Genomic DNA, 24462 nt, shown 5'->3' on the forward strand with positions numbered 1-24462 from the left:
GGTTGTCTTTTTGTTGTTGAGTTGTAGGAATTCTTTATGAATATTCTGAATATCAAAGCCTTATCAGGTATATGGTTCCCCAACATTTTCCCCTGTTCTGTATGTTGTCTCTTCACTTTATTGACAATGTTTTTTGAAGCACAAAATTGTTAAAGTTTTGATGATGCCCAATTTGTCTGTTTTGTCATTTGTTTCTTGTGTTTTTGGTGTTATATCTAAGAATCCATTTTCAAAAACTAGATCTCAAAGTATTTCCCTTATGTTTTGTTCTAAATGTTTTATGGTTTTAGTTCTTACATTTCAGTCGTTCATCTATTTTTAGTTAATTTTTGTATACGGTATGAAGTATGAGCCTGGCTTCATTTTTTCTGCTTGTGGAAATCCTGTTTCACAGCACATATATTGAAGAAATTATTCTTTCCCCATTGAGTGGACTTAGTGCCCTTGTCGAATACACGGGTTTATTTCTGGACTCTCAATTCTGTTCCATTGTTCTGTATTTCTATCATTATATCAGTACCAGATTGTTCTGATTACTGTAACTCTGTAGTAAGTTTTGAAATTGGATGTGTGAGTCTTCCTACTTTATTCTTCTTTTTGAAGATTGCTTTGGCTTCCGGGGGTCCCTTGCAGTTCCATATACATTTGAGAGTTGGCTTTTCCATTTCTGCAAAGAAGGCTGTTGAGATTTAGAAGGCTGTTGAGATTTTGATAGGGATTGTGTTGAATCTATAGATGGCTTTTGGTAGTATTGGTATCTTAATGATGTTAAGTCTTCTAGTTCATGTACATGGAATGTGCTTCCATTTATTTAGGTCTTCTTTAATTTCTTTTGACAAAGGTTTTTTTTTTTTTGTCTTAATAATAATTATTTCAAATCAGTTTTATTGAAGTTTAATTACATTAAAAATTCAATTTTAAGGCACAGAATAATGAGCTTTGACAGATGTGTATACCAAGTAACCATAAAAGGATCAAGATATAAAACATTATAATTCAAAAAAGTATTTCCTACTGCCCCTTTATAATCAGTAGCCCTTTCTTGGCAGTGGCAACCGTAGATCTGCTTTTCTTCATTATAAACTAGTTTGACCCCTTTTTAAATTTTCATGTAAACGGAATCATGTATATTTTATGTCTGTCTTCTTTTACAAAGCCTAATTTTTTTTTTTTGGTGAAAATATAAAAGGCAAAAGACACAACATTTCAACAATTTCTACATGTACAGTTCACTGACATTAATTACTTTCTTGAGGTTGTGCAACCCGTTCTCACTATCCTTTTCTGAATTATTCTACCACCGTTAACTTAAACTAACTGTCTCGTATGCCTCTTGTCTACTGTTTTGAGTTGCTGTTGTTGGTTTGATCTGACATAGATAATTCTTTAAAAGAGCTTAATGCTCAAGGCAGACATACTTTAGTAATTAAACTAAACTATTGTTTGGTTCAGAGAAGACTTCCGGGGATACTTCTGGTTTAAAGTTTATATCCGGATAGTAGTTTGGGGTTCCTCTAGTCTCAGTGGCTCCAGAAAGTCTAGATTCCATTGACAATTTGAAATTCTGTTCTGCATTTCCCTCTTTTAACCAGGATTCTTCTACAGAGTCTTCGATCAAAACATTCAGTAATGGTAGCCAGGTACCATCCAATTCTTCTGGTCTCATGACAAAGGACGCAGTTGTTCATGGAGGCAACCAGATACGCCTTCTATTTCCTCCTGTGATTCCTGACTATCCTGCTGCTCCTGGTGTACCTTGGATAGCTGCTTTTCAACAAAGTTTTATAGTTTTCAGTGTACAAGTCTTTCACCTTCCTGGTTAAATTTATTCCTAGGTATTTTATTCTTTTAGATGCTATTATAAATGGAATTTTTTTCTTAGTTTTCTTTTCAGATCGTTAATTGCCGTTATATAGAAATCCAGCAGATTCTTGCGGACCTTGTACTCTGCTACTAGTAGCTTTCTTATGTATTGCTTGGGATTTTTTTTTTTTAGTAGAATCATGTGACTAGGGATAGTTTCATGTCTTACTTCTTGATCTGAATACCTTTTACTAGTTTTTCTTGCCTAATTGTTCTGGCTGGAACTTCCAGTACAATATTGAACAGCACTGGTGAGTGGGCATCCTTGTTGCCAATCTTAAGGAGAAAGTTCTCATTCTTTCTTGATTACAGATAATGTTAGCTATGGATTTTTCATAAACTATCAAAATGAGGAATTTCCCTTCTATTTCTAATTTGTTGAGTGTTTTTATCATGAAAGGTTGTTAGATTTTGTCAGATGCCTTTTCTGTATCGATCAAGATGATCATGTGGTTCTTTTCATTTGTATACTTAGTATATAATTGTTGTTAGGTGCCATCGAGTCAGTTCTGACTCATAGCAACCCTGTACACAACAGAACGAAACACTGCACGGTCCTGTGCCATCCTCACGATTGTTGCTATGCTTGAACCCATTGTTGCAGCCACTGTGTCAGTCTATCTCGTTGAGGATCTTCCTCTTTTTCACTGACCCTCTACTTTACCAAGCATATCCTTCTCCAGGGACTGATTCCACGTGATAATATGTCCAAAGTATGTGAGATGTAGTCTTGCCATCCTTGCTTCCAAGGAGCATTCTGGTTGTACTTCTTCCAAGACAGGTTTGTTTGTGGTCTTTTGGCAGTCCATGGTATAGTCAATATTCTTCTCAATCACCACAATTCAAAGGCATCAGTTCTTCTTCGGTCTTCCTTATTCATTGTCCAGCTTTCGCATGCTTATGAGGCAATTGAAAACACCATGGCTTGGGTCAGGCGCACCTTAGTCCTCAAGGTTACATCCTTGCTTTTCAGCACTTTAAAGAGGTCTTTTGCAGCCGATTTTCCCAATACAGTGTGTCTTTTGATTTTTTGACTGCTGCTTCCATGGGTGTTGATTGTGGATCCAAGTAAAATAAAATCCCTGATAACCTCAATCTCCTCTCTGTTTATCATGATGTTGCTTATTGGTCCAGTCGTGAGGATTTTTGTTTTCTTTATGTTGAGGTGTAATCCATACTGAAGGCTGTGGTCTTTGATCTTCATCAGTAAGTGCTTCAAGTCCTCTTCACTTTCAGCAAGCAAGGTTGTGTCATCTGCATAACGCAGGTTGTTAATGAGTCTTCCTCCAATCCTGATGCCCTGTTCTTCTTCATATAGTTCAGCTTCTCAGTTTATTTGCTCAGCACACAGATTGGATAGGTATGGTGAAAGGATACAACTCTGATGCACACCTTTCCTGACTTTAAACAATGCAGTATCCCCTTGTTCTGTTTGAATGACTCCTCTTGATTTATGTACAGATTCCTCATGAGCACAATTAAGTGTCCTGGAATTCCCATTCTCCACAATGTTATCCATAATTTGCTATGATCCACACAGTTGAATGCCTCAGCATAGTCGATAAAACACAGGTAAATATCTTTCTGGTATCCTCTGCTTTTAGTTAGGATCCATCTGACATCAGCAGTCATATCCCTGGTTCCACATCTTCTTCTAAATTCAGCTTGAATATCTGACAGTTCCCGGTTGATAAAACCACTGCAGCTGCTTTTGAATGATCTCCAGCAAAATTTTGCTTACGTGTGATATTAATAATATTTTTAGATAATTTCCACATTTGGTTAGACCACCTTTCTTGGGAATAGGCATAAGTATAGATCTCTTCCAGTCAGTTGGCCAGGAAGCTGTGTTCCAAATTTCTTGGCATAGATGAATGAGCATTCCAGTGCTGTACTCGTTCGTTGAAGCATCTCAATTGGTATACTGCCAGTTTTTGGAGTGTTGTTCTTCGCCAGTGCCCTCAGTGCAACCTGGACTTCTTCCTTCAGTACCGTTGGTTCCTGATCATATGTTACCTCCTGAAATGGTTGAATGTCGACCGATTCTTTTTGGTATAGTGACTCTCTGTATTCTTTCTGTCTTCTTTTGATGTTTCCTGCATTGTTTAATGTTTTCCCTGTAGAATCCTTCAGTATGCAACTCGAGGCTTGAATTTTTTCTTCAGTTCTTTCAGCTTGAGAAATGCCGAGCATGTTCTTCCCTTTTGGTTTTCCATCTCCAAGTCTTTGCACATGTCATTATAATACTTTGTCTTCTTGAGCTGCCCTTTGAAATCTTCTGTTCAACCCTTTTACTTCATTTTTTCCTTTCGTTTTAGCTACTCGACATTCAAGAACAAGTTTCAGAGTCTCTTCTGGCATTCATTTAGGTCTTTTCTTTCTTTTTCCCCACACGTCTGTCAGTTTGTTGTTGTACTCGGGCTTGTGTGTTGCTGTGCTGTTGGGAGCTATGCCATAGGTATTGAAATACCAGCAGGGTCACCCGTGGCAGACAGGTTTCAGCTGAGCTTCCAAACTAAAACTAGGAAGAAGGACCCAGCGGTCTACTTCTGAAAAGAATTAGCAAGTGATAACCTTATGAATAGCAGCAGAACATTGGTATATTACATAGCGGTATTTTCTAACGATGAACCACCCTTTTATTCCTGAGGTGAATCGTGCTTGATCGTGGTAGATAACCATGATTTGGTAAATAATGAGCGTTTGCTTCATATATTTTTGGCTCTGATGTTAGGTTCATCTGTACAGTAAAACCTGTGAAAGCCAGAACCTGTATAAGGTGGAAATCTGTCAGAGAAGGAAAACTCACTGGGTGTTTATGAGGTAGGATTCTTAATGGGCAGTGATAGAAAAGTGTTAGCACCCTGTCAAGGGCAGAAAACTTGCAAAACCTGGAAAAACAAGGTGGTCCCATCAAGTTCTGTCTCTCACAGGTTTTACTGGTTTTATAATTGTTATATCTTTCTGCGAAATTAATCCTTTTATCATAATAGAATGCCCTTCTTTGTCTCATAACACATTTTGACTTAAAGTCTATTTTGTCTAATATTGATATAGCCATTTCAGTTCTTTCTTGGTTTCTATTTTCACAGAATATTTTTTTCCATCTTTTCACTTTGAACCTATTTATGTCTTTGGGTCTGAGATATTTCTCTTGTAGACAGCATATAAATGGACTATGTTTTTTAATCCATTCTTCTACTCTCTGCTTTTTGATCTACATTTAGAGTAACTAACGATAGGGAAGAACTTCTGCTGTTTTTCTGCGTTTTATACTTTTTTTGTTCTACATTTTCTCCAATACTGCAATCATTTGTGTTTTGTTTGCTTTTTGTAGTGAACTATTTTGATTCCCTTTTCCTTTCCTTTTGTGAACATTTGTTAGATATTTTCTTTGTGGTCACCATGATGGTTACATTTAACATCTTAAATTTGTAACAAAACCAAACTCATTGCTGTTGAGTCTTTTCTGACTAATGGCAACCCAGTATGTTAGGTGGCGGCATTTGACCTCCTCTAACTTCACAAGGATGAAGGAAAATCAGTATCAACAGCTGAAGGCTGATTCCTGTGAGGCGGAGGTCAGACATGCCTCCTCTCTCCACCATCTTTACCAACTTTGACACCAACCATCCCTCCCACAGCACTCTCTTTCTCTGCTGAGTTTGATAATTCATTGCAATGGCCACATAGAACTCACAGACAATACTCAGGATTATGGAATTTATTAGGAAGTAACAGGTTACAGTTCAGGAATGCTCAGGATACTGTTCTTCGATCAGGATAGCATCGTCTGGGCTGTGCCAGCAGGCAAACCTCTCTGGCCCCTCGGCCCCTGCCCTGCTTGGAAAAGTGTTACAAAGCTCTTGTAGCTCAGCTAATAAGAGCCCAGAGGCACCCCACTATGCCAGTAAGCCTTGGCCCACAGGTGCTCAGCTCCAGCTCCATGGGTCGACAGACCTAGCTCCACCAAGTGCGGGAGGCACCCTACTCGAAGGTGCTCAGCTTTCTTGTTACATGGGCCGGGAAGCCCACCATGCCATCTCTTCTTGGTCTTCTGCTGATCTCCTGTGGTCTCCTATGGTGTCCTGCTGGTGTCCTGCTGGTCTCCTGGTCCTGCTGCTGCTGTTTCTCACCATCTCTGGTGTTACAGCTCCCCCTCTGTGTCTTCCATGTTACAACTCCTATTCTCTCTCTGTCTCTCAGTGCCACCCTTTAAACCTAGAGAGATGGGAGAACTGACCAGTCCCCTTGTTAGGGTTCCCTACACCTCCTTTGAATAGTCCCACTCAGTCATTTGGCAGGACTTACAAAGACTATGGTTAGAAGGGCCATATTAAGTAATTAATTGCACTATAGTTACAGATTAGAACTGAGCTCTATAGGGATTTCATGGCTATAATCTTTATGGAAGCAGATTGCCAGGCTTTTCTTCCACAGTTCTGCTTGGTAGATTCAAACTACCAATCTTTCAGTTTGAATTGTCAACCTTTTCGGTGTGCAAACTTCTTAGGCCACCCAGCAACCTTTAAATTTATAACAATGTGGTTTAAATTGATAACATCTTAACTTCAGTAACATAACATCCAAGAGTTATTCCCATACCTCTGTTCCTCTCCTTTTATAAAGTTATTATAAATTGCATTTTATATGATATGTGGCCAGTAATGTAAATTTGGAAACCCTGGTGATGTAGTGATTAAGTGTTATGGCTGCTAACCAAAAGGTTGGCAGTTTGAGTCCACCAGGCGCTCCTTGGAAACTATGGGACAGTTCTTTTCTGTCCTATAGGGTCACTATGAGTCTGAACGGACTCGATGGCAACGGGGGGGGAGTTTAATATAAATTTATAATTATTTTTAATCATCTGTCTTTTTGAATCACATAGGACATTACTACTGGAGTTGCAAACCAAATATACCATAAAACTGGCTCTTAAATTTGCCTATGAAATTACCTTCATCTGCAATCTCTTTTTTTCTATGGCTATGAGTTTATTTCTAGTGTCTTTTCAGTTCTGTCTGAGGAACTCCCTTTCACATTTCTTGCAGGACAAATCTTGTCCTCATGGACTTCCTCAGGTTTTGTTACCTGGGAATGTCTTAATTTTGCCTTCATTTTGAAATACTGGAAGAGCCCTGGTGATGCAGTGGTTAAGCACTCAGCTATTAGCTGAAGGGTCAGCAGTTCGAACCCACCAACCACTCTGTGGGAGAAAGATGTGGGAGGCTGCTTCTGTAAAGATTTCAGTCTTGGAAACCCTATGGGGTCTGTAGGGTTGCTGAGTCAAAACTGACTTGACAAAAGTGAATTTTTCATTGTTGAAATTAGTTTTGTTGGATATAGAATTCTTGGTTGACAGTTCTTTCCCTTTAGAACTTTAAATATGTCATTGCACTGCCTTCTGATATTCAGGGTTTCTCAGGAGAAGTTGAAAGTTAGTTTTATTAAGGATCCATTTTATTGTGACAATTTGCTGATTTGTCTTTGGCTTTAGAGAATTTGATTATGATGTGTATTGGTGTGGATCTCTTTGGAGTTTGCTGAGCTTCGATTTGTAGGTTCATGTCCATCAAATTTTAGAAAGTTTTCTGCCATTATTTCTTGAAATATTCTTTCTCTTTTTCTTACTGTTCTCCTTCTGGGATTTCTGTGATGTGTATATTAGTTTACTTGGCTGCATTCCACAGTTTTAGTAAGCTTTCCTCTGCTTTCTTAGCCTGTTTTTCTTTTTCCTCTTCAGCTTCGTTAATTTTAATTACTTCATCCTCTAGTTTGCTGATTCATTCTTTTGTCGGATAAAATCTGCTATTGAGTCCTCCCATTGACTTTTTCATTTCAGTTATTGTAATTTTCAGCTCCAGTATTTCTGTTTGGTTCCTTTTTATAGTGTCTGTCTCTTTATTTATATTCTTGTATCATTTTCCTGATTTCCTTTAGTTCATTGTCTTTGTTCTTTTTTAGTTCTTTGAGCATGTTTAATATTACTGTATTATGTTCTTCCAATTTGTTCATTATCTGGACTTCCATAGAGATGATGTCTCTCTCTTCACCTTGTTCTCTTTTAATGGGCCATCATTTCCACTCTCTTTCTGTGCCTTGCTATTTTTTGGTGAATCTGTGACATTAAAATATTGCAGTGTGTTAGCTTTCTCAATTCCCTTGTATTCCTGTTGTTTTTGAAGTGGACATTGTTAACATCTATCTGTCTATCTGTCTGTCTGTCTAGCTATCTTATGCTTATTATAAATGAAATTACTGCTATAAATATTACAAATGTATATTAACAGAAACCTGTTACCATTGAGTTGATTCTGACTCATGGTGATCCCACATGGTTCAGAGTAGAACTGCACTCCATAGGGTTTTCAGTGGCTGTAATCTTATGGAAACGGAGTCCTGGTGGCGCACACAGTTAAGCACTTGGCTGCTAAACAAAAGGTTGGTGGTTTGAACCCATTCATTGTGTCCACAGGAGAAAGACCTGGTGATCTGCTTCTGTAAAGATTACAGCCAAGAAAATCCCATGGGGCAGTTTTACTCTGTCACATGATGTTGCTGTGAGTTGAGATCAACTTGAATGGTACCTAACGATAACAACAACAGTCTTATGGAAGTAGGTTGCTAGGCCTTTCTTTTCTGGCAGTGCTTGGTGGTTTTGAACCATGAACTTTTATGTTAGTAGTCAAGTGCAAACCATTCGGTCCACCCAGGAATCTCACACATGTACGTAAATGAAATAGAAAAAAAAATCTATCTTACTATTTGTAATTTGTGGCTAAAGGATTTAGTTCATGCATCTAGTACAATAATTGATAAATATATAAAAATTTCAAAGTGGTTTAAATTGTTTTAAATTCTTGTTGCAGTTGTTTCTTGCTAAGATTTTTCTTTCCTAATTATTAGGTGTAGACAATATATAACAAAGTATTTAAGATTATAGCTTTGGAGACTTAGAGACTCATGGTTACTTCGATCTGTCATTTGTTAGAAGAGTGACCAGCAAGTTATTTAAATTCACTGAACCTTAGTTTCATCATCTGTAAAACGGGAAAAAATTGTGATACTACCGCTACCTAATTTGTATGCTAAATATGTTGTCTAGTACAATGTCATTAAGTGCCTATGCAGTTGAAACATTTGAAAATATATATCACAAATTTAAATATTTAGTAATTTATAATTTTGGAGATTAACTTCTAAAATTACCAGTGCTACCCTATCATTCAATAGTTGTAATTTCTTAAAAGTATTATAAAAAGGAAACCTATTTTGCAATCTGTTATTAAAGTTGGCTAAATTATGGGTTGGTTTTATTTTGATATCACTTAAATAACAACAACAACAAAAAAAAAACAAAAAACTTTTTTTTTTAAATAACGAAATACTGCTCTGATTTGTAGCTCTTGAAGAAATGTTGACACCTGATGAAAAAGCTAAACTCTATGAAGCAATTGGTTATAGTGAAACAGCAGTTGATCCAACCTTGCCAAAAACAGTAAGATATTTTCTTGCCCTACACCTTGAAGTTTAATGTTAGATATGCCTGTCTTTAATCCTTAGAGAATTATATTTGTTACTGATTTGTTCTGTGACCTTTATCTGGATATGTAGGTATTGCGTTTGTTTTCATTTTCATGTGATGATAAAAATTTCCACCTAAGTTTTGGTGTTACGTGGTAATTCTTTAATAGGGAAAGGTATGTTTTAAAAATATTTTGTGGTTTTTAAAATGTATAAACTGTACACATAGCATTTATATATATATATATATATTTTTTTTTTTTTAATTTTATTCTTCTGAATATACTCTAGTTTGAAGCCATGAAGTTTTTCCTTCACTTGAAAAGTATGTCTATTGTTCTAAGAGAAAATCACCAGAAACCTGAGCTGTTAGAAATTTTAATAGAAGAATTTAGTACTTTGGTTGTGCAAAGGCCAGGAGCACAAGCAATAAAGTAAGTATCAATTCATTTTCTTTTATGTTATCCTAAGAAAAAATTTCACCATGAGGCTGAAAGTTAGGTCGTAATCTTACAATCTTGGATGAAGAGTTCTATGGCTTGTGGCCCCACCTGGGAAGGGTCCATGGACACCAGGAACACTGCCCATGTGGCTCTGCTGGGAATGCCATTAAAGATGATGAACAACAACAAAAAAAAGAGTACTATGGTTTAAGAGTATCCTTTTGTAACTTAAGAAACTTTGTTTTTTATTCACTACTGTGTATTTTTTGGAATTATTAAAACAGTATATGTTTAATAGAAAATTGCATGCTGAGGAAATATAGAAGGACACTAAATAATGCAAAAATTACAATCACACCACACACATACCTCCAAAAAAAACTGGTTTATCTAGGAATGTCTGTATTTTACATCTGTTTTCTAAACGGCTTTGTTGAGATATTGTTTACATACCATACAATTCAGTCATTTAAAATAAGGTATAATTCATTGGCTTTTAGTGTATTCTTCAGATGGTACAACCAGCACCACTGTCTGATTCCAGAACATTTCAACACTCCAGAAATCAATCCCATGCCCAATAGTAGTCATTCACATTACCCCCTTTTTGTGGCAACCACTAATCTACCTTCTATCTCTATGGATTTGCCTATTATGGATAATTCACATGAATGGAATTACACATGTCCTCTTCTGCACCTGGCTTACTTCAGAAGGCATAATGTTTTCAAAGTTTGTTCATGTTGTAGCATATATCTGTACTTCATTTCTTTTTATTGACAAAGAATATTCCATTGTATGGATATACCATATTTTGTTTTATCCATTCATACGTTGATGGACATTTGGTTCTTTCCAATTTTTGGCTGTTATGAATATTCATGTACTAGATTTTGTGTGTACAAAATGCTTCTATTTCTCTTGGGGTTTATACCTAGGAGTAGAATTTCTGAGTCATATAGTAATTTTTTTTGACTTTTTGAGGAACTGCCAGATTGTTTTCCAAAGTGGCTGTACTATTTTACATTCCCACCAGCAGCGTGTGAGGGTTCCAATTTGTCTGCATCCTGGACAACATTTGTTCTTATCTGTCTTTTTGATTATAGCCATTATTGTGTGTGTGAAGTGGTATCTCATTGTGGTTTTGATTTGCGTTTTGTTTTCTTTTTTTAAATAAGAACAGAAATTGTCTTACAGTTCTGGAAGCTAGGAGTCCAAAATCAGGGTGTCAGCCATGTTGATTCCTTCTGGAGGCTCTGAGGGAGAGCCTGTTTTATGCCTCTCTTCTAGGTTCCACTGACACTGGTGATCCTTGGTATTCCTTGGTGTGTAAATGCTTCTTCACATGGCATCCTTCCTCTGTGTGTGTCTCTCTTTTTATGAGGACACCACTGATATTGGAGTAAGAGCTACCCTAGTCCAGTATAACCTCATGTTAACTAAACTGATAACATCTTTGAATACCCTACTTCTAAACAAGGTCACATTCATAGGTAACAGGGGTTAGGACTTCAGCATATCTTTCTGGGGAACACAATTAGTCTATAAGAGAACCCATGTTTCTTTCCAAAGTTAGTACTTGTCTACTATCTAGTTAGTGATTTCATTTTCCTACCCTCCCCCCTCATAACATTCAAAGATTGTTTTTTTTCTGTGTATAAACCTTTGTGGTCTCATAAATATTTGTCCTTTTGTGATTGAGTTATTTCACTCAGTGTAAATGCCCTCCGGATTCATCCATGTTGTGAGGTGTTTCACAGATTCATCATTGTTCTTTGTCATTGCATAGTATTCCATTGCATTATATCTGTAGATCATTTTGGGAGTATTTTACATTTTCACAATGTTGGTGCTTCTTATCCATAAGCATGCCATGGTTTTTTTAATTTATGTAGGTCTCTCTTGGTTTCTTGCAAATAGTGTTTTGTAGTTTTCTTTGTATAGGCCTTTTATGTCCCTGGTTAGATTTATTCCCACATATTTTATCTTTTTAGGGGCTGTCATAAATGGGGAAACCCTGGTGGTGTAGTGGTTAAGTGCTGTGGCTGCTAACCAAAGGGTTGGCAGTGCAAATCCACCAGGCACTCCTTAGAAACTCTATGGGGCAGTTCTACTCTGTCCTGTAGTGTCGCTATGAGTCGGAATCGACCCGACGGCACTGGGTTTGGTTTGGTTTTGGTTGGTGGTCTATTCTGGAAAATGTTGCATGTGTGCTGGAAAAGAATGTGTATACTTCTCTGCTGTTATTTGGAGTGTTTTGTATATGTCTGTGAGGTTGAGTTGTTTGATCGTGGCCTTTAGATTTTCTGTATCTTTGTTGAGTTTCTTTCTATATATTTTATCCTTTACTGAGAGTGGTGTGTTGAGGTGTCTTACTGTTATTGTGGAACTGCCTGTTTCTCTTAGAATTTGTTTTATATATTTTGGAGCCTATCATTGTGTGTGTAGATATTTATTATGGCTATGTATTCTTGATGGATTGTCCCTTTTATCAGTGTATAATGTCCTTCCTTGTCTTTTATGATTGATTTTGCCTTAAAGTTTATTTTGTCTGAGATTAATATTGTCGCTCCTGTCCTTTTTTTGGTTACTGTTTGTTTGACGTATTTCTTCCCACCCATTGATTTTTAATATATTTATGTCTTTGTTAGGTGTGTCCCTTGTAGACAGTGTATTGATGGGTTATGTTTTTAAATCTTTTATGCCACTCTCTCTTTATGAGTGCATTTAAGCCATTTACATTCAGTGTGATTATTGATAGTTATGAGTTTATTGATTTCATATTGTTGTGCTTTTTTTTCCTGTGGTACTGACATTTTCTTTGTTCCTCTTACTTTCCTGTGCTGAGTTCCTTTTGTTTGTGGATTTTCTTTTCTTTCATTATTACACATTTTGTGTTTACTGAGTCTTTATGTTTTTCTTCTTTTTTATTTTGATGAGTTAATTTGTGGTTACCTAGAAATTTGCCCTTATCTCCCTGTGTTTGAACGAGTCTCTTACTGTTTGATATTGCCTTGATTTCATCTCCATTTCAATGTTCTATATACCTATACTGTTTATTCCCCCTTTTATTGTTTTAATATTGTTGTCGTATACAGATTGACATCTCTGTTTCCTTGTTTTATGTCTTCAACTTTGTTTTCTTATTGAGAGTTCTTTACCTAGGTTGGTATCTGGGTGATGCTATCCTGTGACCTAGAATCAGATTGTTGTATGATGTTGTTGGTTCTCTAATTGAAGGACTCCTTTTAATATTTCTTGTAAGTTTGATTTGATTTTATGATTTTCATTAATTTCTGTTTATCTGGAAGTGTCCTAATTTTATTATCATATTTGAGAGAGAGTTTTGTGGGATATATTATTCTTGGCTGGCAGTTTCTTACTTTTAAGGTTTAATGTATGTCATACCATTACCTTCTTGCTTGTATAGGTTCTGCTGAGTAATAAGAGTTTAGTTGCATTGTTTCTCTTTTGTATGTAACTTTGTTTTTCTCAAACTGCTCTCAAGATTCTTTTTCTTTGGTTTTGGCGAGTGTGATTATATTATATCTTGGTGACTTTTTTTTTCATGGTGACTTTCTTTCGGGGTCTATACTGTGTGGGGTTCATTGAACTTCCTGGATGGTCAGCTTTATGTCTTTCATGATATTTGAGAAGTTTTTTTTTTTTTAACCAGCAAATCTTCAGCAGTATTCTCTGTGTTTTACATTTTCTGTCTTTGTTCTGGAACTTCGATCACACGTGAATTTTTTCTCTTGATTGTGTCCCACATAATTCTTAGGTTTTCTTCATTCTTTTCTCTGATTTTTCCACAAATATACTGGTGTCCATGAATTTGTCTTCAGTCTCGCTGACTGTGTCTTCCATTGTTTCAAATTTACTCCTAAAACCTTCAATTGAATTGTACATTTCTGCAATTTTGTTGTTTATATTTTGAATAGTTCCTGTTTTTGTATGATTTCTATTTCTTTTGACATTTTTTTCTTGTATTATTTTGCTGAATTCTTCTATTGCTTTGTCTGTGTTTTTCTTGATTTTGGCTGTTTGCATTGGTTTTGTCTGTGTTTTCTTAGATCTCTTTCCTAATCTCTTGGCAAGCCCTAAATATTAGCCTTTTGAATTCTGTATCAAGTACTTCCACTACCTTTTCTTCTATTGGGAGGTTATATGATTCCTTATTTTGTTCATTTGTTGGAGCCATCTTATATTGCTTTTTTTAGGTTTTGATATTATCTTTTGTCTCTGAGACATTAAGGTATTGTTTTCTTTATGTATTGATTGTGTGTTCATTTCTTCCTTCCTGTTCTTTTTTTGTTTTGTTTTGTTTTGTTTTGATATGTCAGGGTGGGCAGGCTGGGAATGCTTTACTACTTGCCTGCCTGTAGGCATGATAGCTCTCACCATCTTATCTGGATGGGTAGGGCAGCAACAGGCCAGATAAGCCCTGTTCACTGTACACTGGTTTGGTGAGGTAGCTGAGGATGGACTGGGCAGACGCTGTTTGCCTCCTGATGTTGATCCAGAATTGTGGGAGTGTTCATAGTCCCTTGCCAGATTGGCAGGGATGTCATATGGGGAGTGGTACGGGCTTGCTTCTCACTGTTCAGCAGCTGGTCGAGTAGCCCAAGGGGAGGGGCAATGTGGGCCTGGTGTAGTAGTAGGCCTCAGTGCTGGGGATGTTGTATCTGTGGTTGTGTGTTGGGGGCTGGTGGGAAGTGGGGGAGGTGGTGCATGGGGCTAGGTGTGAGGGAGAAAGAAAAGTGAGAGAAAGAAAAAAAGGGGGGCAGTATGGTGTTAGCTGGCTGGTGGGGGTGGGCTGGATCTGGAACTAGTGGAAAGGGGGGGAGGTGGCGTATGGGGTTAAGTGAGAGAGAGAAAGAAAATTAAAAAAAAGTAAATGGGTGTGTGGTTGGGGCCAGTGAGTGGGGGCGTGGTGGATCCTGGGGCTGTTGGGAACAGAGAGGAAGTGAGGTATAGGGCTAGGTGGCAGGGAGAAAGAAAAGAAAAAATGGCAATGTGGTGGGGGCCTGGATGTGGGGGTAGGGCAGGCCAGTACTGCAGTGGCTTTCTGGTTGCAATGCATGGCGGGGGTTGAATAAGAAAGGGGAGATGTCTCGTAATGGTCTAAGTGGGAGGGAAAAAGAAAAGGAAGAAAGAGAAAAAAAGGAGAAAAACAAAATGGTGGCATGGTGGGGGCCATGGGCAAGTATGGGCAGGGTAGACTCAGGGGCCAGTGGAAAGGAAAGGGAGGTGATGTACGGTGCTAGGTAGGAGAGAGAGAAAAAGAAGAAAAAGGAAAAAAAATGGTTACACGATGGGGGCTGGTGAGTAGGGGCATTGTGGACCCGGGGCAGTGGCAGGCCAATGTGTTAGTGTCTCTCTAGCTGTGGCAGCATTGTGGAGCCCAGTGGGAAGGTGTGGGAGGTGGCATATAGGGCTAGGTAGGAGGGAAAAAGCACAGAAAGAAAGAAAAATGAAAATTAAAAAAAAATGGAGGCGTGGTAGGGCTGGTGATTGGGGGCTCGATGGATCTGGGGGCTGTTGGGAAGGGAGAAGGAGTGATGTACGGGACTAGATGGGAGGGAGAAAGAAAAAATATGGTGGCATGGTGAGTGTTGGTGGGTGGAGTGTGGTGGACCTGGGGTGGTGGCAGGTCAGTGACTCTCTACCCTCAGTGGCTTGGCAGGGGCTTTTGGGAGGCAGTGGAGGTGTTATATGGGGATAGGTGGGAGCCAGAAAGAATAAGAAGAAAAATTATAATAATAATAGCAATTTAAAAACAATGACACCGTGGGGGCTTGCGAGTGGGGACAGGGTGGACCCGGTGGCTGGTGGGAAGAGAGGGGAGGTGATTTAGGGGATAGGTGAATGGGAGAAAGAAAAGACAGAAGAGGAAAAACAAAAGGTGGCAGGGCAGGAGCCATTGGGTTTGGGGCAGGGCAGACTCAGAATGGCGGTGGGCGAGTGGCTCTCTAGCCATGGCGGCAAGGAGGGGGTTTGGTGGGAAGACAGGGAGTAGGCACATGGCGCTAGGTAGGAGGGAGAAAGAAAAAGAAGAAAGGGGGGGAAAAAAAGCAGTGCACTGGGAGGGGATGGGGTGGGCCGGGATTGGGGCTCATATTGTGGATCCTGGTGATGGGGTCTCCTAGGCTGGAGAGGTTCTTGCTGCTACTTACCAGAAAGGTGAGGGATGGGAAAGTATGTTTCTCTTGTTACTGGGTGCTCTTTCTTTTATTGGAAGCTCTGTGCAGTTGCCTTCTCATACTCCCTGTTCAGGGTCATTTGTTGTCTGTGTTCCAAGGTGACAATACTGTGCCATGTTAGTTGGCATGGATCTATTGATAATAATCTCTATTGATCTATCTTTAAGTTTCTTGGGTAAATTTTACTCTTCATTTAGTGTCCTTTTCAGTTCTAAAATTTCTGTTTTTTAAACAATGTTTATCACTTTACTGATATCCTCTACTTGATCAGTCATTGTTATTATACCTTTATTCAATTCTTTAAATGTGGTTTCCTTTAGTTTTTTAAAAAATATTTTTAATGGGTGCTTTGAAGTCTTTCTTTGTCTGCTCAGTCCCACATCTGTGCTCCCTCAGAGACAGCCTCTATTGCCTACTTTTCCCCCTGTATATGGCTCACACTTTACTGTTTCTTTGTGTGTCCTATAATTTTGTGTTTAAAACAGGGCATTTTAGGTAATATGGTATAGCAATTCTGTATACTTACTTCCATCAGTCCACCTTGAGACTTATTGTTTGTTTTGGTCATTTGTTTATTTCAGTGACCTGGCTAGACTAATTCTTTGAAGTCTATTTCTCTTGTAGTATGTAGCCTCTGATAGTCCCAGTCCAAATTTTTTCCTTCTACAGGTAGCCCCTGACTTATGATGGGGTTCTATCCCAGTGCTTACGTAAGTCGAATACCTCATTTTTTGTCTTAGTTTTCATTATTACTGCCTTTTGTTATCAATATCTTTATAAATCCGATCTTTATTTGTGTTTGGGGGTTGGCATGAGAATGATAACATCAGCAGATTACATGCTGCAACATTGTATGTAGTTTTTCTATTGTATGTAGTACATATTACTAATGATAAGATGACCAGAAAAAAAACAAAAAAGCATGGTCTTAAGTGTGGTTCATTGTAACTAGAACATGTTGTAAGTTGGGGACTACCTGTACCTTTCTAGAGGTTATCCCTGTGTCAGCATAATTCACTTATTGGTGAAAGGTTATGCTTAAGCCCCTGACGATCACACCTACCATTAGATCTGTATATGGTTTGGAGATTGCTTTTACAGTTCAATGAGATTATGATCTTGCTTAGCATTCATTCAGGGACTAGGAGCTTAGTTGTTTCCTCCCCATTTGCTCTTGAGAGGGCGCAGCTCTGGGTATGCTTACATTCTTCTGGATAAGTGTGAGTTTATTTTAATCCTGCTTCTGATGAATCAGTCACCTCTGGGTTAGAGTAATTTATTGTGCAGTAATGAATAAGAGGTTGTGCTTAAGCACCTTGAGCCAGTATAGTCTCTGCCTTTTGTTTATGGATCTGTTTGTTTCTTGGGAGCTACATTCAAGTTGGCCCCTAGTGCAACTCTCATTTCTTTTTAATTTGTGGAGTTTAGTGCATGCACATACGAAGAACGGAATCCTGGGAGGGCCCTACTTGGATGCCTCTTTCCCCAGTCTTCTTTGTTCAACATCTGGTTGGTCTGCCGTTTCACTTTTTGCGACTAGTTTCAAGGAGCTACTAACCCATTAACCTGTTGCTATTGAGTCGATTTCTGACTCATAATGACCCCTTAGGACAGAGTAGAACTGCCCTATGTGGAATCGACTTGATGACAATAGGTTTTTTTTTTTTTTTTTTTGATAGGGTTTTCAAGGCTCTAAATCTTTATAGAAGCAGACTGGCACGTCTTTCTCCCATGGAGTGGCTCATGGGTTTGAATCACTGACCCTTTGATTAGCAGCCAAGCGCTCAACCACTTTACCACCAGGGCTCCCTATGGAGCCATACCAAAAAAACAAAACTAAAACCATTGCCATCGAGTCGATTCCAACTGCTTGCAAGCCACCAGGATCTCCGTTGTTTTGGGCAATGTTTTTACCCATGAACTTCTTCATGCTGTGTTCTAAATAATGTCAGTTCCCTCAGGCAGAGCTGCCAGTTCTTTCAATCTGCTTCCACTCTTGGGTAGAACCTAAGCCTGACTGCAGTCTGTGAGTGGTATAGTAGCCCACTTATCTCAGATTGACAGCCTTGCTACACAAGCAGACACTAGAGAGTGCATAACTCTTTTGGCATGGAATTTCTGCCTTACAAGCAAACTGGGGAAGGCAAAATAGAGGCCTCAGTATTAGCCTTTGCACCTGAATCAAAGCCCACAGTCTGAGCGGGAGCTGGGTGGAGAAAGGAAACCCCAGTTTACTTGGCTGCGCCTGCCTGGACTAGAGCTTCTGTAACATGTAGCTGGGATGGGAGAGATGAGAAACGCAGGACGCCTGCCCTTCTTAGGGTGAAACCGTGGCCCTAGAATTATTGCTGAGGGAAGAGGAAGACCCCCACTTCTTGGCTGCACCCACCTTGTATGGCCTTCTGTAACATGGTGCTGGGAGTGAGGATGGAAGAAGGTTGTTGCTCAGTTGCCACAAACTTTTCCTGTTCTTATCAATATTTTGTAAACTTTCTTGAAAAAGTATTTGTTTGCTGTGTACCCTTAGGTCAAGTTTCAGGGACTTAAATTTTTAAGCAGTTGTTTCACTGATTATTTTGTGGGAGAAAGGGTCCCTGAACTACTCAAACAGCCATTCTAGAAGTCCTGCCCTGGTGCTTGGTTTTTGTGTATTTCTGTTCTTAAATAAGGAAGTGCTTATAAACTTATTTTAGGTACTGGAGGCTTTCTGGCTTTACAGTGATAAAGCCTTGTAGGAATTTACTGTGGTTTTTATTTTAGATTTTATCTGTAAGCATGTCCAACATTAACCTTTCATACCTTTTTTCACCTCGGGATCATCATACAAATAGAGTTCATTGTGAATTAGTCTGTATCACTTCAGATGGAATAGTCGTTAATTTTCTTTGATGTGAATGGAAAGGAGTAATGGGAAATGCAAAGTGAAATTGTTCTCCGTTCATTTTTATTTTATCATTGTCAATTTAAAAAATGCTTTAAAATTGTATTGCTTGCTGATTTTTGTGCTATCCTTTTTCATGCAGATTTGAAACCAAAATAGACTCATTTCATATTACTGGCTTACCAGATAATTTCACAAAACCTCGTCTCCTGTCTTCACTGGATGATGCTACCTCACTGTTTCAAATTACATTTGAGATAAACCCAATAGATGAAACTGTTGCTCAAAGGTGTATCATAGAAGCTGAACCTTTAGAAATGATATATGATGCAGTAAGCATTTTTTTAATTATGAAGTTTTAAAATGTCAATTCGCTTTGAGTTTGCACTTCATGTTAATCATGCTTCTTTTAACAGAGAACAGTGAATAGTATAGTGGAATTCTTCAGACCTCCACAAGATGTACACCTAACACAGCTGACTTCAGCAACTTTGATGAAACTTGAAGAATTTCGTGATAAGACAGCAACAGGTAAATGCCAGTATTAACAGTAGTGAATAAAATACTGTACCGTATACTAAAATTTTATTTGTAGTAAAGTGATTTCAATAAAGTTTACTTTAAATTTTTTATGTTTCTATACTGAGTACAGTATAAGCTAATTTGTTACTTTTATCTTTAAAGGCAGATGTATAACACAGTAATTATATTTTACACTCAGAAAGTTTATACCTAGTAATTACATTTTAGTTAATTGAAAAAAATTTGCTTAGAATTTTTGGACCTCTATTCACGACAGAAATTGACCTGCCATTTTCCTTTCTTGTCATGAGTTTCAGATTTTGATGTATTGGCCTCAGAAAATAAAAGTTCCCTCTTATTGTAGTTGCTGGAAGAGTTTGTGTAAGATAGGATGTTATCTCGTCCTTAAATGTTTGACAGAATTTAACAGAAAATCATTTTAGTCTGGAATTTTCTTTGTAGGAATATCTTGAATTACAGATTCAGTTGTTTTTAGTCGGTAGAGTACTATAGAAATGGCCTGTATGATTTTAGTGCTTTAAAATTTATTGGAATTTTCTTTCTGGCTCAATATATGGTAAATTTTTTTCGTTTGTTGTTTTTTTTTTTTTTTTTCAATTATTTAAATTTGTTTAATTTTTTGTGAAAATATACACATCAAAACATGCTCCTATTTAACAGTTTCTGCACATAATGTTTGGTGACATTTGTTGCATTCTTCACAGTGTGTCAATATTCTCTCTTTCTGCTCTAGTTATTTCACCCCCAGTAATTTTGACTCAACTGCTATGTGGTAAATTTTTTTAAAAGTTTCTATAAATACTTGAAAAGCATTATTTTTCATATCTATACATCTCTGTTAATATCACAAGCAAGTAAAATTTTGCTGAAGATAATTTGAAAGTGGTTGCAGCAATACATCGTCAAGGAACTGCCAGAAACTCAAGCCGGATTCAGAAGAGGATGCGGAAAGAGGAATATCATTGCTGATGTCAGATAGATCTTGGCTTAAAGCAGAGAATACCAGAAAGATGTTCACCTGTGTTTTACTGACTGTGCAAAGGCATTTGAATGTGTGGATCATAACAAATTATGGATGACATTGCAAAGAATGTGAATTCCAGAACACTTCATTGTGCTCATGTGGAACCTGTACGTAGACCAAGAGGCAGTCATTCGAACAGAACAAGGGATACTACATGGTTTAAAATCCAGAAGGATGTGCATCAGGGTTGTATCCTTTCACCATACTTAATCAGTATGCTGAACAAATAATCCAAGAAGCTGGACTATATGAAGAAGAACGGGACATTGGGATTGGAGGAAGACTCATTAACAACCTTCGACATGCAGATCACACAACTTTGCTGAAAGTGAAGAGGACTGATGACACTTCCTGATGAAGATCAAAGACTATAACCTTCAGTATGAATTACACCTAAACATAAAGAAAATGAAAATCCTCACAAATGGACCAATAAGCATATCATGACAAATGGAGAAAATACTGACGTCGCCAAGGATTTCAATCTACTTGGGTCCACAGCCAACGCCCATGGAAGCAACAGTCAAGAAATCAAACAATGCATTGGGCATATCTGCCACTAAAGACCTCTTTAAAGTTTGAAAAAGCGAGATGTCACTGAGGACTAAGGTGTGGCTGAGTCAAGCCGTGGTATCTTCAGTTGCCTCATAGGCATGCAAAAGCTGGACAATCAGTAAGGAAAACCAAAGAAGAATTGATACCTTTGAATTACGGTGTTGGCAAAGGATATTGGATATACTATTGACTGCCAGAAGAATGAACAAATCTTTCTTGGAAATAGTACAGCCAGAATGCTCCTTAGAAGGGAGGATGGCAAGACTTCATTTCATGTACTTCGGGCATGTTATCGGAGAGACCAGTCCCTGGAGAAGGACATGCTTGGTAGAGGGTTTACCCTTGGTAGAGGGTCAGTGAAAGAGAGGAAGACCCCCAATGAGATGGATTGACAGTAGCTGCAATGATGGGCTCAAGCAAGATGATTGTGAGGATGGCACACGACCAGGCAGTGTTTTGTTCTGTTGTACCTAGAGTCGCTATAAGTTGGAACTGACTTGATGGCAGGCACCTAGCAACAACCACAACATACATATTTATTAGGCTACATTTGTTAATCATGTACTTTAAATCTTTTGTATCCTCAGTGGATTATTTTTCTTCCTTTGTCACTTTGTTTTAACAATTATTTAGAGAAATACATGAAAAATGCCTCACTATAAAATTAAATTTGTATACTTCTTATATATTGGTCGTTTTTTTTTCTTTATAAATTTTGAGGATAGTTACATGCAGAATAAAAAATTTTCTTTTGTCCTATGAACAGAATCTTTATGTGAAGTTGACTGCTTTTATTTTTAATAATGCTTTAGTTTTTTCTAGTTTTGTTTCTGCTGCATCTTAGTCATAGTAACTTGTTTGTTTTCACATTTTGTGATTTTGTATTATGAACTACTCATTTGTCTTGAAAAATTATATGGGGCAATTCTTTAAACACGGGGTAATTGGACTTTCATTCCAGGAGGAATTTTATTTTCTTCTGCCAGATACCATATGCATGTTTTTAGGCCATTAAGTAAATTCGTTGCTTGAGGTATTCTGGACATCCAAGGAAATAGTGGGCTAGAAGTCTACTTGAGGACAGTATTACGGTTACAGTTTGCAAGGATAATATCTTCTTCTCCGAATTTTTCTCACAGCTAGGATACATTTTCCTGTATTCCCCTGTGGGTGAGGTTTGGAGAGAGAAAGGTTTAACTTCTGGATCACCTTTACTTGGAGTGTCTAGCCATTGACATCCTGGATTCATGAGGAGAATTTCTGTTAAATTCTACCTCTTTGTCATCTGTTCCCAGGGTTCTGAGGCTATGAAAAGTAATTGTCAAGTTTACCAGGTTCAACAGATATTCTTAGAATAAAAATTTTCTGTGCTTCACATAAATCTGTTAGCTTATACCTTTGATTTGATTCTTTGCTTGATACTGGCTTGCATATTCTCAGTGTTTTTAAGTACTTTTTTGTTGCTGTTACTATTTGTTTTTGCTTTATATCCATCATTTGAGTTTCTTTTAGAAAAAGGGTAATTCTAGGTATGTATTCCTACATACTGCCAGGATCTGTAAATCTAGTTAGATGTTTTAGTCCAAATTCAGCACTGTATCTTTGTTAAAATTAATCTAGCTAGTTTGGTGTATTGTTCTATCTTTTGTTGTGTGTTTAATATTTTCTTGAGACATTGGATAAATAGGTATCATTTTCTGGGTAACATCATTCGGTACTCAACTGAGAATTGATTCACTTAATTGCCCAGGGGTTTTTATAACCTTTTTGGTGCCATGAACACCCTGGACAGTTTGGTGAAGCCCAAGAATCCCTTCTCAGAAAAATCGTTTTAAGTACATAAAATAAACTACATAGGATTACAAAGGAAATATATAATATTAAAACATGGTTTTAAAGTATTTAAGAAACTAAAATTTGTGATAATGGTACTGTATCTGCTCTTCTTTATTTGTGGATTAAATAGCAAGAATTATGGACAGGTCAGAAAACTACCATAAATTTGTAGGAGTGATAAATGTAAATAGTGAATATGTCAAGGTGTATTCAGCAGCTATGTTATAAAATGAAAGTGAAATAATATGTAATTTCTAATGAGGGCACTGGGTGATTATAGATGACAAAGTAGTATGTGCTTATAGTTTATAGTGGTTTGTTGCTTACATGTATAATTGAAGGAAATGCTGAATTTCAGCAGTAGTTAGTGAAAATAAAGATGTAATTTTTTTCCTATCCAAGTTCACGAATCCTTCCCTCAATTCCATTCATGGATCTCTGGTTAATGCTACCTAATTTAGCTAATTTTTCCAACTTTTGACTCAAGAATGTAAAGGGAGACTTTATATTACTGAAATATTGATACGCTGTGTCTATAATTGAGTCCTAGTGGTGTAGTGGTTAAGCGCTCTAGCTGCTAAATAAAGGATTGGCAGTTTGAATCCACCAGCCGCTCCTTGAAAACCCTGTGGGGCAGTTCTACTCTGTCCTTCAGCGTCACTATGAGTCAGAATCAACTTGTCGGCAACAAGTTTTTTTTTTAATGTTTATAACAGTTCCCTGATTTATCAGGTATCTGTTTAGTAAGCATATGGTCTTAGTTATCTAGTGATACTGTGAGAGAAATACTACAAGTGAGTGGCTTTATAGAACAGAAATTTATTTTCTCATAGTTCAGGAGGCTAAAGGTTTGAATTTAGGCTGTGGCTCTAGGGGGAGGTTCTTGTTGGTAGCCCTGTGAGTTCCTTGGTGTTCCTTGGTGTTAGTCTTCCCCGTGTGTCTCTGTGTCTGTTATAACTCAAAAGTGATTATGTTAAGGACCCAGCCTACTTTGTTGTGACCTAATTAACATAACAAAAGAAAGTCTCCTATATCCAAATAGGGTAATGGTTTTTTTTTTTTCCATGTACAGGGGTTAGGATTTCAACATACTTTTGGGGTCACAATTCAGTTTGTAACACATACCAAAAGCAAAACAAAACAAAAAAACAGAAAAGAAGAAATTCAATTATAATGGAATATTTCATTTTTATGAAATGTATTAGTTTCTCATGTTCAGTACTTCCCATTCTACTTGTCCATAAATTTATGTGTATAATTTTTAGTCTTCTGAGACCTCTGTAGTTGTCAGTAATTTCTTATAAAGCACTAATATGTGTTGAGTAGGATCACTGTCTCAGTTATCTGGGTGTAATTTGACTAGAAGAGGTGTTCGCTTAAGTGAAAGTTTCACTGGTTAGAGTTTTCTTTTTTTTTTTATTAATTTCATTGTGGTAAAATATATATAACAAAACATTTGCCATCTTAACCAACTCAGTGATATTCACCAATTAGAGTTTTACATTCTATTACCATGTCCTACTTCTTCCAGAATAAATATAATCATCTTTGACAGAGAAGATGGATACCGTCTTAGTTTTCTAGTGCTAC

General features: G+C 37.6%; 1 protein-coding gene across 3 annotated transcripts in view; it reads left to right on the plus strand.

The window, feature by feature from the left end:
- The window catches only part of VPS13A (vacuolar protein sorting 13 homolog A), a 263707-nt gene that overhangs the window by 68081 nt on the left and 171164 nt on the right, over positions 1 to 24462 (plus strand). For all 3 annotated transcript variants that reach the window (XM_049897014.1, XM_049897015.1, XM_049897017.1), the window contains exons 16-19: positions 9267 to 9361; positions 9679 to 9821; positions 19057 to 19246; positions 19331 to 19445. In XM_049897014.1, coding sequence (XP_049752971.1) covers positions 9267 to 9361; positions 9679 to 9821; positions 19057 to 19246; positions 19331 to 19445 — 543 coding nt within the window. The remainder of the gene's footprint in view (positions 1 to 9266; positions 9362 to 9678; positions 9822 to 19056; positions 19247 to 19330; positions 19446 to 24462) is intronic.

Source organism: Elephas maximus, chromosome 9 (assembly GCF_024166365.1).
Source record: "Elephas maximus indicus isolate mEleMax1 chromosome 9, mEleMax1 primary haplotype, whole genome shotgun sequence".
In the NCBI taxonomy this organism is placed as follows: Eukaryota; Metazoa; Chordata; class Mammalia; order Proboscidea; family Elephantidae; genus Elephas; species Elephas maximus.